At 37.5% G+C, this 18176-nt stretch overlaps 2 protein-coding genes across 3 annotated transcripts; one reads left to right on the plus strand and one right to left on the minus strand.

Annotated features, from left to right (window-relative positions):
* Positions 1-50: 50 nt before the first annotated feature.
* On the plus strand, positions 51-7360 carry LOC131990966 (serine/threonine-protein phosphatase PP1-beta catalytic subunit-like). The gene is made up of 8 exons (XM_059356225.1): positions 51-108; positions 2711-2842; positions 3500-3730; positions 3863-3967; positions 4364-4435; positions 5399-5550; positions 6271-6405; positions 6488-7360. The coding sequence occupies exons 1-8, from the start codon at positions 57-59 to the stop codon at positions 6590-6592; spliced, it is 984 nt and encodes a 327-aa protein (XP_059212208.1). The 5' UTR covers positions 51-56; the 3' UTR covers positions 6593-7360.
* Positions 5585-17483, minus strand: bpnt1 (bisphosphate nucleotidase 1). 2 transcript variants are annotated; one of them, XM_059356223.1, is made up of 10 exons: positions 17396-17483; positions 16047-16168; positions 14949-15053; positions 14713-14820; positions 14547-14595; positions 14282-14365; positions 13420-13511; positions 13115-13312; positions 9613-9718; positions 5585-8942 (listed from the first exon to the last, which is right to left on the minus strand). In XM_059356223.1, exons 2-10 carry the CDS (start codon positions 16164-16166, stop codon positions 8791-8793), a joined length of 1014 nt encoding a protein of 337 aa, XP_059212206.1. In that variant the 5' UTR covers positions 16167-16168; positions 17396-17483; the 3' UTR covers positions 5585-8790. The 2 variants fall into 2 exon arrangements, with proteins under 2 accessions (XP_059212206.1, XP_059212207.1); XM_059356224.1 differs by lacking the exon at positions 14282-14365.
* Positions 17484-18176: the final 693 nt, after the last annotated feature.

The following is an 18176-nucleotide window of genomic DNA, read 5'->3' on the forward strand; positions in this document are numbered from 1 at the left end:
TCTTCAGCCTACAAGTCAGAATTCAGGGCTGTTTTGCCTGTGTGAGTATCAGAAACATGGCGGAAAGCGAGTTGAACGTTGACAGCCTCATCTCCCGACTACTGGAAGGTACGGTAGCATATTGTGATCATCCATCCCCTTTATCAAGAAAACGACTGAATTACAGGTTCTTGTTTGTAACGAGTAACTTCACGATGTGTTAAAAAATGATTTAACCATCTCGCGTTATTGGCTATCAGTGCTGTTCACCAGCAACACGTACTGTTAAGCTAACGTTGCGTTAAAAGCTCTCTGCGCCAGGAATAATGTAGACGATATTACACGTTATTATCATGTCCCAGCACATCCTGTAGATACCTATTCGCTAATGTTGCATTGTTAGTTAGCGCCAGTCGTGGCACTAAAAAGGGAGAGTGGGGTAACAATGATCCGGATAGATAGAGAGCTAGCTAACTATGTGAACTAACTTAACAGCTGAACTAGCCGAGTGGCAGAGTCATGTTGGAATTATAGTATCGAAGATAGAAACGGATGGAACGAAGAAAATATCCGTGGAATTCTGTGGTTGCTAAGTAACATTAACTCTTTGGCAACAAGGCAAGTAGCTAGCAAGTCGGCTACCATTCCGGACACGCCCCCTTACGTAGGAAATCACTAAGCCTGCATAACTTATAGTTCCAATATCGCTACCCTGTTAAAATAATCGCCTAAGTCATTTTTTCAAGTTTTGCAGGAAACACAAAAAACTTCCCCAAAAGTGTAACATATGACATTTATTGATCATTTCACTCAGAAAGGATGTAACAAAGGATGTCTGTTGGCATAGTAATAACACTAACACATTTCTTGAGATGCACCTGTATGAAGCCTTTTTTGTTGTTGTTGCTGCCAACTCCCAACAGCGTTGAAAGCAAATAAAAGAATCGTTTAACTCTCCTGTTATGTTGTTTCTCAGGAACAGCAATAATGTTCTTGTGCATGTTTAATTATTTAAGTGTCAGAAACCAGAACATCTGAATACACATTGTTTTTTCATTAATAACTCCATTACTAACCATTTCAATCAATATTTAGTGCAGTAGTGTTCTTTACCTCTCACTGATTATGGTTCAATGAGGATAATCGTTTTCATTAAAAAAAAATGCATGTTAAAAACTTTCTTTTAATGTAGATTGGAAAGACCTACGTAGAAAATACAATAGCTTTACATTAATTTTATTCACCTCTTCTGTTCAGTGTCAGATTGACCTGAACAGTATCTACATAATATAAACATGTGAAATGAACCATTTTCGTTTAATATATGTTGATTACACTTATTTAGCCAAGCAGAAGAAGTGTCATCCCGAAAAAATACTTTTAACATTTTATTTTTATTTTTAAACTTTGAAATTTGACCCACAACATTACAGGAGGGTTTAAGAACAGTGCTGGACTTAAAAATGGCATGTATGTAGTGTTTGTACTAATAATAAAGCAACTTGGGGGAAAAAACACATTTGTAATTATTTTTTAGAATTCCAGTTGTATTGCATTAGTTTTACTAAACCTTTCATTTTAAACTGAAGACAAATGTATTCAAAATAACAAAACGCATTATTATCATCAGCATTTATAATATTTATTTTTATTATTGGTTTACGTTATTTAATTTTTTTTGAGTGTTATAACAAAGGGTCTGCATAGTAGTACTGCATTGTTAGGGATGACACAATACCACTTTTTCAGGCCCAAACCGATATGGAAACCTTAAGTATCTGAAACAACTACACCCCTAAAGTAAAAATAATACATTGCCCACAACAACACCTCAATATAACACTAACTGTTCAAGTGACACATGCTGCTCATCTCTCTACGACAGGTAACCCAAAGTTCAGTGAAGTATCTATGTATGTAAAGATGGTTTGGATTATACTTTTTTTCTTCTGATGTCCAATCCAGTGATTCTGGCCAATATCGGCCCGATACTGATACTGAATATTGGATCTGCACATTCCTAATTGTTACATGCCAGCAACATGCGCATGTTCTAGCAAACCATTACTACATTACTAAACAAGCATGTTGTGTATTCTTTATGCTACATGAAGCTTCCCTTTAGACCGTTTGTCCTGCTTGGACCTCACTCACTCACTTCCAGCTGAGCCAACAAGCTGCTCATTCCTGTACTTGCCAGTTCATAACAACCCATGTTGGCTGGAGTAAATGGCATGTCTGGCCACCAGTAGTAAAGCAAATGGAACGGTCACCTGATGCAAATGTAAACAAAAGAGTAGCTAACCAGAGTGACAAAAGAACAACACATGAATGAAACATGTTGTCACTCTCTCAGCAATTGGCAGGCATTTGAATACAAAGACTACTAGATTTTTAAGATTTTTCTAAATTCACAAGTATGTCAGTGTGACACAGGCCTGGCGTTTATGAGCAGTAGAGAAACACACAAAATGGTGATTTTTTAGCTATAAGCTTTAGGCTATAGGTTTTTAAATTATATATATCTAAATGCACTGCCCATGTTTTTATGGTCAGAATACTGATATAGCCTACAAATTGAAGCTACCCGGCCCATTGTCATGATGTTGACATTTTTACATACTAGTTGTGATTGCACTGCTGCTAAAAAATCTTAAATGTATGCTGTTTGAAAACGTCCTAATACTCCTGTTTAAGGATCGGCCCAAACCTTTATACTTTTGCTTTGCAGTGCGAGGATGTCGTCCAGGGAAGGTCGTCCAGATGACGGAGGCTGAGGTGCGGGGGCTCTGCATCAAGTCCAGAGAGATTTTCCTCAGTCAGCCGATCCTGCTTGAACTAGAGGCTCCACTCAAAATTTGTGGTGAGAACAGCATCTATTATTTGCTAGCGTTTCTTTTCCTTTCCATATATTCCAGTTTGACTTAGTTGTTATTCACAAGGCGATGAGTAAACACATAATTCCCAGTATTTCCCACAGGATTTTATGAGAGAATAAGTAAAATGCATCAATCTTGTGCACTTTGAGAGCTAAATGAGAGCAAACACATCACATAATATTTTTCACAGTCGGGAGATACTCTATTATAGAATCTTTGTTATCCTACTGTGTCGACATGCTTTCCACTAGGACATGGAGCAGCCAGCCAGTGTGGAAAAATAGCTGGCTAGGGGGGTCTGGGGGCATGCCCCACAGACAATTTTTTTTCCGTGAAAGCCCAAATTTGGTGGCCTCTCACACATTCTAATGCTACTATTCCATCACTTCACTGATCTTAATGATTACATATTTTAAGACATATTTTAAAGGGGGAATAAGGGTTCTTATATATTTTATTCAAGGCATCTTATTTTGACAGTCTTCTTGCAAATTCTGTGGTTGACTCTGTGCTCTTATTTTGAAACCTGCATTCGTTTAGGTAATTAATGGGAAACCCTGATTCTCATGGCCAGAGGCAACCTTTAGCTATTAAGTGTACATGGTTTGATAAAAGAGATGAACATGAACATGTCCTTCCAGGTGACATCCATGGGCAGTACACAGACTTGCTGAGGCTATTCGAGTATGGAGGCTTCCCTCCAGAGGCCAACTATCTGTTCCTGGGGGATTACGTGGACAGAGGGAAGCAGTCTCTGGAGACCATCTGCCTGCTGCTCGCCTACAAGATCAAATACCCAGAAAACTTCTTCTTGCTCAGGGGGAACCACGAGTGTGCCTCCATCAACCGCATCTACGGCTTCTATGATGAGTGTAAGTGGGGAAATCAACTGAACTGTCGTGCGCCGGCAGCTCAAATCTCAACGTCAAATTTCAGTTAGGCCTCATTTACAGTTGATTGACTGATTTCTCCTTCTCTCCCACATTCCTTCATTTTTCCTTCAGGCAAGCGCAGGTTCAACATTAAGCTCTGGAAGACCTTCACAGACTGTTTTAATTGTCTGCCAATCGCGGCGATTATTGATGAAAAGATTTTCTGCTGCCACGGAGGTTTGTGAAGCTTCTGTTCTGTAGCAGCCACTGATCACCACTGAATAATGTGGATAATACACTTGTCTCTGTGTATTAAAAGGCTGCCTGTACATGGGTTTAAAACTATGATGATGTAATTATTAGCATTCAGCATTTAATGAAGAATGTAATGTTTTATGTAATAGCAATATTTAATGGTATACTTTTAGAGAGTAATTAGTGTAATATTTTAAGTTGTCATTTTTGTGTATTAGTATTATATAACAGTTAACAGTTAAAAGATGAGGTAACTACATTAATTTCATAATGGTGCTATTTGAGAATATCCTTTTTTCAATCCTATTTTTTTTCACAAAGTACACTTACCAATTCATTTTGCATGTCACATATAATACAACCACCTGTTCTTCTCAGGGCTCTCACCTGATCTGCAGTCCATGGAACAAATCCGACGCATTATGAGACCCACTGACGTCCCAGACACAGGTCGGTTCTGTTTGTTACTGAACTAAAAAGGAGAGAAAATATTACATCTGTTGATTGCATAGTCACAAATAGATACATTACCACATTGTTATGCATCCAGCATACAGCTGTGTTTAAACAAGATACATATTTATGCTAAAATCAGCTGAGTCTTTCACTCGTTCCCAAAACAAATGCACAAATGCAAGCAAGACATGAAGCTGTGGTGCACATGGAAACACTTGCACTTTTGGCCACCAAAAAGTTCCTTGTAGTTATTAAAAAAATGTTTTATTCCAATTGTATATTTATGTTCTCTCCAATATTTACACATAACATAGCATAAATTATAAGCAGTTAATGAACAATCAGCAGTTTATAATATTTGAGCAGTGCAGCAAATACAACAAAAAAAAGTGTAAAAGATGTAAGATTAACAACAGTATTTTGACGATACTGAAACAAAGTAAACTGCTTTAGCCACCAAGGTGAACTCATTATTGTAAAACTATGCCTCACATTGTATTTAATATAAAGAAAGGCATATTACATACCTGTCTAGGAGGAAGAGGGACAAATTAAAACTGTTTTCACCCGTTTTAGCTTTTCTTTTTGTTCTTCAGTTAATTATTTTATTTTTCTCTTTGCTGATCCTGACCCAGTGTCAGCCATAACCACAAAACATAACTCTCCTACTGCTTTCTTTTAACTGGCTAACATACGATTAACTGCCAGAATTTGCCTGGAAAACATTAAAAATAGACTCTTGGTTGGGAATTTGACCAGTGAAATGCGTTAAGAATAATAATATAGTAATAGCTAATCTTGTCATTGATGATCTCTATGCTTATGTAGATCATATAGAAACATCAATATTAAATTCAGACTGTTTCATTACAAGTTAAAAACACCTTGTAGGTGTTAAGAGTATTTCCAGGACATGGTCATTAGTGAATGACTGCTTATCTGAACCGTTTGTGTCAGGCTTGCTGTGTGACCTGCTGTGGTCAGACCCAGATAAAGACGTCCAGGGCTGGGGGGAGAACGATCGGGGGGTTTCCTTCACCTTTGGGGCCGATGTGGTCAGCAAGTTCCTCAACCGCCACGACCTGGACCTCATCTGCAGAGCACATCAGGTAACCGGACACAGCACACATTCAAAACAACCCCTCTGAGAATTAAACTTTACTTTATTGAAGGCAGATAAATGACGACAACTTTATTTTACAAATTCACATAACCGCAGTTTAAAATGTCAGAATACATTCCATCAAGTACTTAAACAAAAATATTTTTCATAATCCATTCAGTTTAATATATTTATAGAAGACAACTAGAAGTTTCTACACTTTCTACAGTTTATTTTAAAAATTAATCTGTTAAAAGTTAAGGTGTTTCTGTGTAAAAATAAATTCATAAGAATAAAAAAAAAAGAACAACAGGTGTGTCTGTTTTTGGCTAATGCAGTAAATTAAATACTTTCGATGATCTGTTATTTTTTTGATTAATCGTTTGATCTGTAAAATGTCAGATATTGGAGCCCAAGTTTATTAATTCAATCATTATCCCTAAATATAGACAGGTCTGATACACAGAGACAAACAACCATTCATGCTCTCATTCACTCCTACGGGCAATTTAGAGTCAGGAGCCCAAGTTTACATATTTGAAATGCCTATTAAAAGTCCAAAACTCTTCAAATTGGAGACTATACTATCATAGAAGGGGAAAAAAGTCACATTGCAAAGCTAAAACGGGTACATTTTTGGCACTTCTGCTAGTAAAACAACTTCAGTGATTAATTGATTCTCTCTTGATTGACTGATTGTTTTAGCTTTAATCCTGCTTCCTTACAGGTTGTTGAAGACGGCTATGAGTTCTTTGCCAAGCGACAGCTGGTGACGCTGTTCTCTGCCCCGAACTACTGCGGCGAGTTTGACAACGCTGGCGGCATGATGAGCGTGGACGAGTCCCTGATGTGCTCCTTTCAGGTAGTGAACTCTCCCTCTGTTGTAGCATAACATGAATCCTAATGTATGTGACACTTAATGTATTTATCATCCTCTCTCTTAGATCCTGAAGCCCTCAGAAAAGAAAGCAAAGTACCAGTATGGAGGGGTGAACTCAGGGCGCCCTGTCACCCCGCCTCGCACCACTCAGGCACCAAAAAAGAGGTGAGCGGCTGGCCCTGACTCTCCTGCTCCTCCCCCGGCTGGTCTCTGGCCCACGTCCCTGCAGGCGGCCTCAAACACTCCAGCCTTCTCTCAGTCAGCTTGTTCATGTGTAAACAAAAACTCCAGGAGTGTTTCTTGCTTGTTCTGTGGGTATTTTTATGAACATGTGAGTGGTATCCCCCCCCCCTCCCCCATTTCTCTTTTAATGCCATGGTATGCATTAACTAACTTTTACAACTCACTCCATTCAGCAATATTTAAACCAAACTCTTGTGGAAATGGGCAAGATGTTAAGAAAATATGCTTCTCTGCCTTCACGTTCATTTTCATAGTGATTTTGTGAATGCATGCACGCTTGTGAGATTGAGACAGGGTTCTTTGTCCCAGCCGATTTAAAATCCATGAATTCTCGCAGACAGCAGGGCCAATTGTTTCTTGTTCATGTAATTAACAAAATTATTGCCACTGCCCACATCTATATTGGCTGAAGTAGTACACTGTTTAAAGGTATAGTGTGACATTTTGGGAAATACGCTTATTTGTGCTCTTGGAAAGAATTAGAAGAGAAGGTAGACCCACTATTTTAGCTACATTATACCTACACACATACTCTTATAGCGCAGCCAGTACCAATCACCAGCAATATTACATCTTGGTGCAAGCATTCTACATGCTTTTGGGCTCACTGGTGCTGATGAGATTAACTTATTTTGAAATGTGGTTTTGAAAATGGATACTCAATAGAATTGGTGCAAGTAGGTTAGTTAGGTACTTGGCTTCAAAAAAGGTAACAAAATCCACCTGGAAGCTGTTTAAGTAACACATTGTTTGTGTTATAATAATAAGATTTAGTGTTAGTGAGCTTCAGAAATTGTGGTAGGTAGATTTAGTTCCTTTAGAAGGAGCCAGGCTAGCAGTTTTCTTATGCTTTCTTTTTTCTGGCTTTATTGATAGTGGCAGAGATAGAGGGTAAGACATGTAGGAAAGGGTGCCGAGCTGGATTCAAACCCCAGCCTGCTGCTTTGCACATACAAAGCCTTTGTGGTACGGGACGCTGTCGGTTCCAGTTTTTATGCTAAGCTAAGTTAGCAGCCTGCTGGTTGTACCATCATATTTAACAGACAGATTTTCTTCTCTAACTCTGAAAGAAAGCTGCTAAGCTTATTCCCCGAAATGTCACATTTTTCCTTTATGAACTGCAAGTTACACATCACTACGACTCAAGAATGTTTTTTCTCCCCAAAGAGATATCAATAAAATCCTGTGATTTTGATGATACAAGTGCAAAAAAAAATCTTGCAAAAAAGTATCTTGCCATATGCAAGCGTAAACGTGTCAAAGACATTTAAGCCTATTTGAACTTTTAATAAAAAGACGCAGCTAATCTATGCTGTATCTTTACTCGGGCATTCATTTACAGTAGGTGCTCCACATGAGATCACTGTTCTCAAGCTTTGACACTTTCTTTTTTATCCTTCAAATAACTGAAGGAGCATTTGTGTTTGGAAAAAAAGAAATCGGGAGAACAAAGATATCCAATAGCATAAAAGTTTCATTTTCAGTTCTTATGTAAAGTCAGTGTAAATGTGGGAACCAAACATCAGTGAGCACTTTGAGTTTGTGTCCTTTTCGTCTGGTGAGTACAGTAGTGTTTAGAAAAGTAGAGACGGATATGAAGGCCACGGCAGAAACTGACGTACAGTACAGGATTATAAATAGTTGTCAGTATTCATCTTCACGGCAGTAGATGTCGACCTCTCACCCACTTCCAGCCATCGCATGACATTATACAAGAGGTCAAAATCAAAGGAAGGGCGATGGCGTTTTGTGTGTTGTTGGCTAGTTATATCACAGTGTTCCCACTCAGTGGTTATTGAATGAAGTAAATCATTTCCAACTCCTTAATGAACATTTAACCGATGTATTTTTATTTATTTCAATCTTGACTTTTTGCCTTGTGAATCTATTGATCTTCAAGTTGGAAACGGTATGTTAAAGACGTTTTGAGATTTGTACAAGTTTGTTTGAAATGAGTGAAATAAATGGAAGTGCTGGTGAGCCTGCTCTGTTCGGTGTGATTTTGAAATCATGGTGTGTTCATTTTTTGTCCTGATTTTATGGCATTTTCACACATTAAAAAGTTTCCTGCGTGTGTGGATTGATTTGAAGTTTTGATTCTCTGATTTCTGATGGAGACGGACCTCAATCTGACTTGAGGGCTTGCAGCACTGACTGTGGCACTCTGCTGGCGTAGTACTCGTGGTTTCGCAGTGTAGCGAGAACTCCGGCAGAATTCATGTGCTTCACGTTAGCATTATAGCGGTATGCATTGCCGTGCATATCTGTAAGTTTACCTGCACAAGAAAAGGAAAGGAAAAAAACAAAACAATTTTAGACATATATTCAAAGACTAGAACGCTATGCATGTTGTTAATGTAAATTTAAGTTCTAACTTAGAGATGCATGGTTATAAAATATGCATGAGATTTTAGGCTATTTTGCTTCTATAACATGTTTTCTTTCAGACTAGTGGGAGGAAAAGATTAAAAATTCTGATATTTATTTAACTACAATTTCTGTCTATAGATTTCTCCTAAATACACAAAAAGTTAGCATTAGATAATGATTTGCATATTAAACATTTTAATTTTAAACAAATTTCAGAAAACTAAACAAAAAGTAATTGTCTTAATGTAAGTAATCAACTGGGGAAGTGCCATGGTGATATATCTATTAGCTAAACATTTTTATCCTATGTAGTGTGGAACTTTACAATAAATATCTAAGGCGAAAAAAAAAAATCCTCTCCACTTCAGCTACACTTACATACACCAAACTTTCCAGTGTCATACCCATCTATATTCTGATGGCTTTTGCAGCTTGTTCATAATTTCAGAAAAATTTGAATACAAAAAGTAATTGTCTTAATGTAAGTAATTAACTGGAAAAGTTTCATGTTTTTTTCACCCTATTCCCCATGTACTATCTCGCCTAAAAACACCCTCAGATTCAACAGAATTTTACCTCCAACAGCGTGCAGAATGGCCTCAGGTGCACAGGTGTCCCACTTCTTGCACCCGGGACTGGCGAAGACATAAGCAGAAGCCTTTCCTTCAACAAGCTGGATTATCTGCAGAGAGATGATTTGATACACAAACAGCCTTTAAACATCAACAGGCTTTTAAGTAATGTACCGACAATGTTATTTCATATGATCAGAATCCAGGTTCCAAGCTCTCTTTGGCTGAGTCCACATTATTTTCATAACAGTACCAGTTGTATGATATCCAATAAAAATTTAGGCACCATTTTTAGTACTTATCCTACAAATTCTGGTTTAACAGTTTCAGTGGTTTCCTGTGTTTGGTTGACCCATCCATCAACCCAAAACCTCTTCCGTACAATCTTTATACTACATCTTGACTCCCTTCTGGCTCATGATTACATGGGTTTTTTTTTTTTTTTAACTTTCTTTTTATTGAACATTTTAACAAACATTTTGCATACATCTGGTTTACATAAATCAAACCCCTCCAATAATATATCTTCAGATTACACTTGCCATCCTTCATCTTGGATCAGATATAAATTAACTTTACATTTTTATTCACTCTAATAAAATTGTGCAACTGAAATAGTAGTCATTCAATGTCATCCAAAAATTATGTCTAATCAAACAGCATTTTGTTCCAGTGTAGCAAAATTTTAGAAATAAAAATAACAGAAAAAAAAACAACAATAAAAAACATAACTTTTCAACTTCTGTAGCTATGAACCAGGGTACTTTTCCTTCTAATGATGGTCATCTCAGATAAAGTCAGATCTAATTGATTTTATGTACTCTACCCAATTTTTCCATATTCTTTTAAATCTGTCCTCCTCCAGTCTCACGGAGAAAGTAATTTTTCCATCACATAAATATTATGTATAACCTCAACCCAGTCCTCAATCTTAGGTTCCTCCTTTTTCATCCACTTTCTGGTAATTGCTTTTTTGCTTGCAATCAACATTATTTTATACATGTGTTTGTCTCCTGATGTCGTAAAGTCAATGTCTGATCTCCCCAAATATAAAACCTCAAAAGTAGGTGGAAGGTCTACCCTCAGTATTTTATCCATACATTTCTTAAGCTCCTGCCAGTAGCTGCGAATGGAGGGACAGCTCCAGAACACATGAAAATGGTCAGCTTTAACAGCTCCACATAGTCTCCAACACTTTGTCTCATGATATTTTGTCTGTGCTGGTGTTCTAAAGAATCTTGCGATGTTCTTCCACCCGTGTTCTCTCCACGATAAGGAGCATGTTGTTCTCCACTGCTGTTCATTTATCTCTTCCCAATCATCCACAGATATAACAATATTTGCCTCCCTCTCCCATCTCTGTTTTATATACACAGTATCATTTTCTTTAAGGTCTTCTATCCCTTTGTATAATTTTGAAATTAATTTTTCCCTCGGTCTTGATTCATATGCTGAAGTAAACATCTCAATGACTGCAAACCCCTTCCCCTCCATTGATCCCCTTAGTGTTTGCTCTAAATAATGCCTTAGTTGCAAATATCTGTATTGATCTTGATTTGTCAGATTAAATTGATCTTTTATCTCTTGAAAGCTTTTAATCTTCTTCTTTCTTAAAAGCTCCCAGAATATCGTAGGTCCCCTTTCCCACTTACAAAAACTCTTATCTGTTCTATTAGGCGCAAATTCAGAATCATACCCAATCCATCTTAACAGTCTACTTTGTGTTCTCAAATTATTTCTCATGATAAATTCAAACCAAATATTTAATGAAATCTCCAACCATGGGTTTATTCCTTCTTTAATGTGTTTTTTCAAGTTATTGTCCCCTATTATAGCCTGTATAGGAACCCCATCTGTCGTGCTGGCCTCAATTTCTTTCCATCTCGCTGAGTAAGAGGGATTGTATACATTTAGCAATATTTTTATTTGTGCAGCTTGGTAATAGCTCTTCAGGCATGGAAGTGCCACCCCTCCTTTGTTTTTAGGTAGCTGCAATGTTCTGTACCTAATCCTCGGTCTCTGCCCCTGCCAGATGTATCTAGAGATTATTTTATCCCATTCCCTAAATTCTTTATCTGTTACCTCCACTGGTAGACTTTGGAATAGGTACAGTAGCCTTGGCAGTACATTAATTTTTATCACCTCCACTCTTTGCATAATACTTAAATAAGGAATCAGATTCCATCTGCAAATATCAGATTTAATTCTATTGAGCAATGGATCATAGTTGATGGATTTTAATTGTCCTAAATCTTGGGGTAGGTTAACTCCCAAATACTTTATTGATTTTAATTCCCAATTGAACTTGTACTTGTCTCTAATCGCTTGACCTGGTCGATAGTTGAAAGTAATAACCTGAGTTTTTTGTACATTTATTTTGTAGCCTGATAGAGAACCATAGTCTGTAAGGGTTGTCATAAGTTCAGGGAGGGACGTGTTTGGGCTGGATAAATATATTAATACGTCATCAGCAAATAAAGCTATTTTTTGTATCCCTCCCCCCAGATTACATGGGTTTTATATGAATTATAATGCTTTACTTTTCACAGGTGTAAGTGGTAATAGGGAGTGAGAACAGACTAAACTAAGGCCTCGAGCTACAGCCAGCATGTAACATTTGCAGCCACAGGACAAAGGTCGCTTTGGTTAAGTTCTTAATGAGTGGGAAGCCAAATAAAACAATAAATATTCCATCAAAGTGCTCGATAAGGTTTGTAAACATTAACATTTAAAAGAAAAAAATGGATGGCTTGATGACTTGCTGTTTCTCAGTCACCTAAAAGTGACATTTGACACAATCACCACATTGATGTTAAGACGTTAAGGACCAAGTCAGGTTTCATGAGGTACTAATCCATAGTCAGGGTATTACCTACAGTAGATGGCACCAAACTATTAAGGCAACAGTGGACCTGAAACTCCTTTGTTCTTTGGGGCAAAATTGCTGTTTTTGTCAATGAGACTGGTGGCCAGTGTTCACTTAAAAAAGGCTGTTATTTTACTTTATATGGGTCAAATGTGGGTGCAATTTTACTGCACCGATTTTATGTCATAAGCAGAAAATTCTAATGCCACAAAACACAGAGCCATGCTTTAGCAACACATTCTGATGCAAAGCCTTTAAGGTGTTTTCACAACCCAAAGGTCAGTTTCAATCGAACTTTGGTGTGGTTAAACCAAAACAGCTGGTCCAAGAGCACTAGTGAGAGGAGGAAATGTAATCCGACCCAATTCCAGACTGACTTGGACTTCTGCTGAAGTCTGAGGTTTGTTGGACATCTGGGCGGTAGTTTGGTAGGAACACCTGAGCATGACTACGGCCAGTAGAATCTAAAGTACTTGGGGGTGTGTCCAGCTCCATGTTGCTTTGTTTATCAATGTTTATTTTTACATATTCCACCACCAGTAGGATATTTCCAGCCCTCCGCCTTCACACACGCACCTCCACAAACCCATTTATGGACCAATTCATTCCTACATAGGACTGTGTGTTAAATCCAGCTCACCTTGTTCCCAGCGCCGCCCACTCTCACAACTTCATGAGGCTCCATTGCATCCACACAGTCGGTCACCAGCTTGTTGCTATGGGAACGGGTGGTGGTGACGATGCGTCGGTCACCCGGTACTTCCTGCAGCTGAAATCCGAAGGCGCCCAATCCCGGCATTCCCCACATGGTTCGTCCTAAAGCTGCTCCTCCTCCGGCCTGACAGGGAAAACATTTGAATGAACCAGAATGACAGCTGTTAGCACCACAGAATAAGAAGAGTAGAATAATTTTATGTTTAGGACACAAGAAGGGGATTTCTGTACCTGGTAGTTGTAGAAAGGCTGGTTGATGACGCCTGCAATAGCTCTGCCTTCATATGCAATACCAATAAGCACGGTCACATTATCCAGCAGCCCTGCAACCAGAGAACAGCAGGATGTTAGCTGAAGCCACCAATTTAATTGCTTTTTAACTCATTAAAGTGCAACTGCATCAAAGACTCAGAGCCTTAACTTTTAAAAAATGCCATAATTAGACAAAGAGCTCATAGGGAGGCAGGGAGAGGCTGCTTTAATGTGCAAGTCATAACATACCGGTATACCACTTGATTAAGTTATATTTTTCCTGGCATGAAAGTAACCTTTTACATTCTCAGTATGTGGTCAGTTTATCCAAATAACGCCTATTTGGTTAGTTGCTGCAATCTTTTTGGAGATGTAAGAGCCGTTAACCATTGTCATAGTCACATGATGCAAAACATAATAATAAATGTAATTGTGTTTTAGTGGGCAGTAGGCAGCATATATTGATGGGCTGATCAACAGCAGAGGTTGTGTCGAGTCATTTTCAAACCATTAAATGCTGAAATTTAAACATTTGGTCAGAAAAGTCAATATTAACGGCAGCATTGATGGTGCTGATGACAGTTATAGAACTGAGTTAACAGCTCAAACACACATTTACACGTGTCAAAACCTTATTTAGACAGTCTATGGTCAAAACATGTAAACATGTAGTGGCACTTTAGGCAAATATTGTCTTTAAGTCATAAGCAAATACTTGTGATGTCAGTTACATGCAAGAGTCATAATGGAAATGACATGCTGGACAGAAAGAAAAAGGACATTAAGTTTGAAGCGTCTTTGTTGGTGCACAATTATTAACACTGTCTAACAGTTTCCATACATAGAGCTGTGCTGTGAAGCTGAGAGGTGTCCAACCCTTTGTTTGGTATCTGGATCTCAGTTTGGTGATGAAGACACCGTGCCGCTGAGGTCAGCAGAGAGAAAGAGAGACAGGTAGACGGCAGAAACAGGGACACAGAGAAGCAAAAGAAAAAGAAAAGTGATAGTGAAGATTTGAGAGCAGAGAGCCAGAAAGCAACCCAAAGAAATGCTGACAAAGGATTTACAGCTTAAACAATTAGTCACTTTAGTGCTAGAGATCCTACCTTCAGTATATTCCTTTGTGCCATCGAGAGGATCAACCCACACGACCAGCTGAGATTCAGAAAGAAACAGAAGAAGTATGGTTATGCATTGATACAACTGTACTACACCTCTTTTTTTAACCACTGCAAATGAAAACTTTAATTTTAAGATTCTTTGATTGGTTACCTCCTCTTCTTTCACCCTGCTGTACTCTGCCGGACACGTCTTCTGAAGGATTTCCTCACAGTGTCCACTCTCAATGAGATCTTCCTTTATCTCCTCAGCTGGAAGATCCTAATAAACAAATAACACACATGATTATCAGTCTCTCTCCTTCTATAAAGCCTAATATTGGAAAACTCTTGCATGGATAAGTGTCTAATGGGTCTTCTTTTACCAACACATAAGTCTAATGTGCTCACCTCCTCTCCAATGATGGTGATTTTGGGGAAATGTCTGGACAGAGATGCACAAATGCTCTGCTGTGCCAGTCTGTCTGCCAGAGTCTGCAGGTCATTGGCTCCAGTCTGTGCAGGGGAACAGGGAGGTATTAGAAAAAGTTAAAACGAGTCATTTCAGCCTATTGCCTGAAATAAATAGAACTAAGTTTATTTAGGACAGCACCTTTTACAGATTTAAAAGAAAAAATAATAGCAAAACTTATAAAAAGGCCATAAAAACATGCAGACAATACACAACGGCAATAACAACATACAATTGGCCTATTAGAGATAAGACACAAAGGTGAAAATTCAGAATACAATGCCATAATTAGTATAAAACAGTATGGAATATGAAAATATCAAAAAGTAAGCTGTTTTATGTGTATTTGTGTCCAAGCTATTAGCATTTTTACTCGAGCCTGACTGATATGGGACTTCTCAAACAAACACTGATTTAAAAGTGGAACAATTCATAGATTACTGGTATGGTAGCTGATGTACTGAATTTTTGAGCTGGAATGAAAATATACCTTTTCTTTGTGGATTTTACTCCAATTTAACAAAAATATGACGATGCACAGGTACTCAGAAGGCTGCTCTCTTAAACATATAACTGTATTCGAATGCAAATTCATTATTAGAATAATTAACATATCAACCAATGCAAAACATTAAAACTGAGAAAACAAGGAAAAATAAAAAAAGCTTAATAAACGTCAGCACTGTATTTGCAGTATCTGTCCACTGTTTACTATTTATAAAAAGTATTAATAAAAAATTAAATAAATAGCAAAATAAACATCAGAATCAGTCAATTGCTGACCATTTAAATGAAGAATAAAAATAAAATAGATAGCTGTTAACACCATTCCTAAATCAACCCAAGCTGTGCTTTATATTTTCTGTAATTAAAAAAAGAAAAAGGTTTCCAAATCTGCATATATCGCAATACTGATAAATACAGATATGTCTATATCAAGTCAATATCAGCTGATAATATCGATCAACATATAAATCAGTCAGGCTCTTATTTTAACTTGTTCTGGGATTTCAATTCCAAACATAAACTGGTCCCACCTTTTCCACAATGCCAAGTTCTCCGCTGTGAAGGACCTTCCTCACGATGGCTCCAGCCTTTTCAGCCACAGAGAAGGCCGAGGCCACAAGCCGCATCACCACAGCAGGACTTCCAGACATTTCTGATATAGACAGAGCAGACAGTTGTTAGTGGACAGAATCATGACCAAAAATCAACAGCTTATAAAAATATGTTGATCATCACGTTGAGATGATTCGCCATACAATATGTCCAAAAAACTGGGGACATCTGACAGTTTTTCTCAGTCGCTTTAGTACATTTCTCAAAAAACTACTTGATCAACCTCAAAATTGATGATCATGTATTGTCAATTTTTTATGTCATGTTGATCAGAAAGTATCATCATGGCCTAATCTAGTCACAACCCTCTAAACATATTGGCATAAGTTAAGTAAAAAAGTATTTACATACAGAATAGATGAAAATATTCTGTAAAGAATATTTCATATACCTTTCCACTAGACTTATCTGTGAATGTGTCCTGAATTGAGCCTAAGGCGTGTTTGCTATGTTTACATTCCTAATCTGTTGGTTTTTCCAGTGCTGTAACAGTTTTTTTCCTTTCTGTGTTGCAGTCACATGATCTCTGTCAACAAACTCAGTAGTACAAAGTTAAACACTATTGTATATGGGTGATTGATTGCAAGAGATTGGAGAAGTTTTACAGTTACGCCTTTATTGTTTGCACTGCAAACTGATACAAGCCAGAAACAAAAGTGCAGCCTTGGGCATTTCCAATCAATGAAATAAAAACCTAAGCTATAGTTTACATCAGAAAATACGAAGATATACTTAAATACTTAGGTAATTCGGATGTTCATTGACATATATTTACTTTTGAGAGATAAACTATGAATGTTGAGTAACTTTTGGGCTTCTGCAGGTGATCCATTCTGTGCTGTATTTTGCACAATTTGTTTTTAGAAATGCACCCACTGTTTTGCAAATGTTAAAGATGTTTTTCGAGAAAGCGACTGTGGGAAAACGGTTAAATACATCAAATTAATCAGCAGCTTCTCTTGCAATTTGTCTTAAAACTTCTTCCTCTATGAATGTTTTGCGGAAAGTGCAGCAATAACTTGATTCACCTGAACACTTCACACACACAGTGAGCTTTGCCATTAGCTATACTAGTACTTTATACTTTAATAAACGACGCCTGTGGATGATTAATAGAAGAGATTAGCTAGCTAACTGATTAAAAACAGCCGGTAAACACTTCAGGCTAATTAGCGTACATGCTACTGATGACAGCTAGCTCATAATAGAAGAATATAGCTAGAAATCAAGTGGAAAACTGTCTCGGTAATAGGTATTAAATACTTACTGATGATAGCAGAGAGACAAAACCACCAAATAGTTTTCACGCCTTCGATGAATTGAATTTGGTAGATACCGGAAGATCAAGACGACTGACCAAAGAGTCTAAAAGAACTGTCAAGATAGTGACCTACCCACCGAAGAGAAAAGCAGTAACACCCGCCTACTAATTATATATTCAACACGCATAAATAAATACACCAACAGCTGCTTAAATATAACACTGATCTTTGAAAAATATACGTGAGTCAGTGTTTTTGGTGTTCGCTAAACACAAATCCGCCTTTGAGTGGACTAACGACATTTAGGCAAAAACAGAAGTACATGAGTGAATTCTCTCGCTTTGTATGTACTCTTTGTACAAGAAGCGTCATATTATGGGTCCTAGTGTCCACCGTGTTTAATTAAAGGGAGAACCGAGACATACTCGCTTTATATGATGTATGGTGAGAGTTAATGTTAAACACACCAATCATTTATTTTAATAATAAAGTGCAACTGCGAGTTTTAAATGAACATTTCTAAAATCTTTTATGAAACATAACTTATTTTATCGCAGATTTTGTTAATAACAAATAAATAAATAAGTAAAATATGCAATGCAGTGTTTGTAATGCAATGCAATATGATATCAAAGCCTGGAGACCGGATTGTATTACTTAATGGATAGTGAAAAGATGACTAAATGAACTGATAAAATGTATAGCACCGACTTTTAAAAATGATTTACATGGTGTTATGTGTATTAAGATGATTTTTTTTTTAATTAACAAGGTTACTGCAAATAA

The sequence above is a fragment of the Centropristis striata genome, chromosome 18, assembly GCF_030273125.1.
Source record: "Centropristis striata isolate RG_2023a ecotype Rhode Island chromosome 18, C.striata_1.0, whole genome shotgun sequence".
NCBI classification, from domain to species: domain Eukaryota; kingdom Metazoa; phylum Chordata; class Actinopteri; order Perciformes; family Serranidae; genus Centropristis; species Centropristis striata.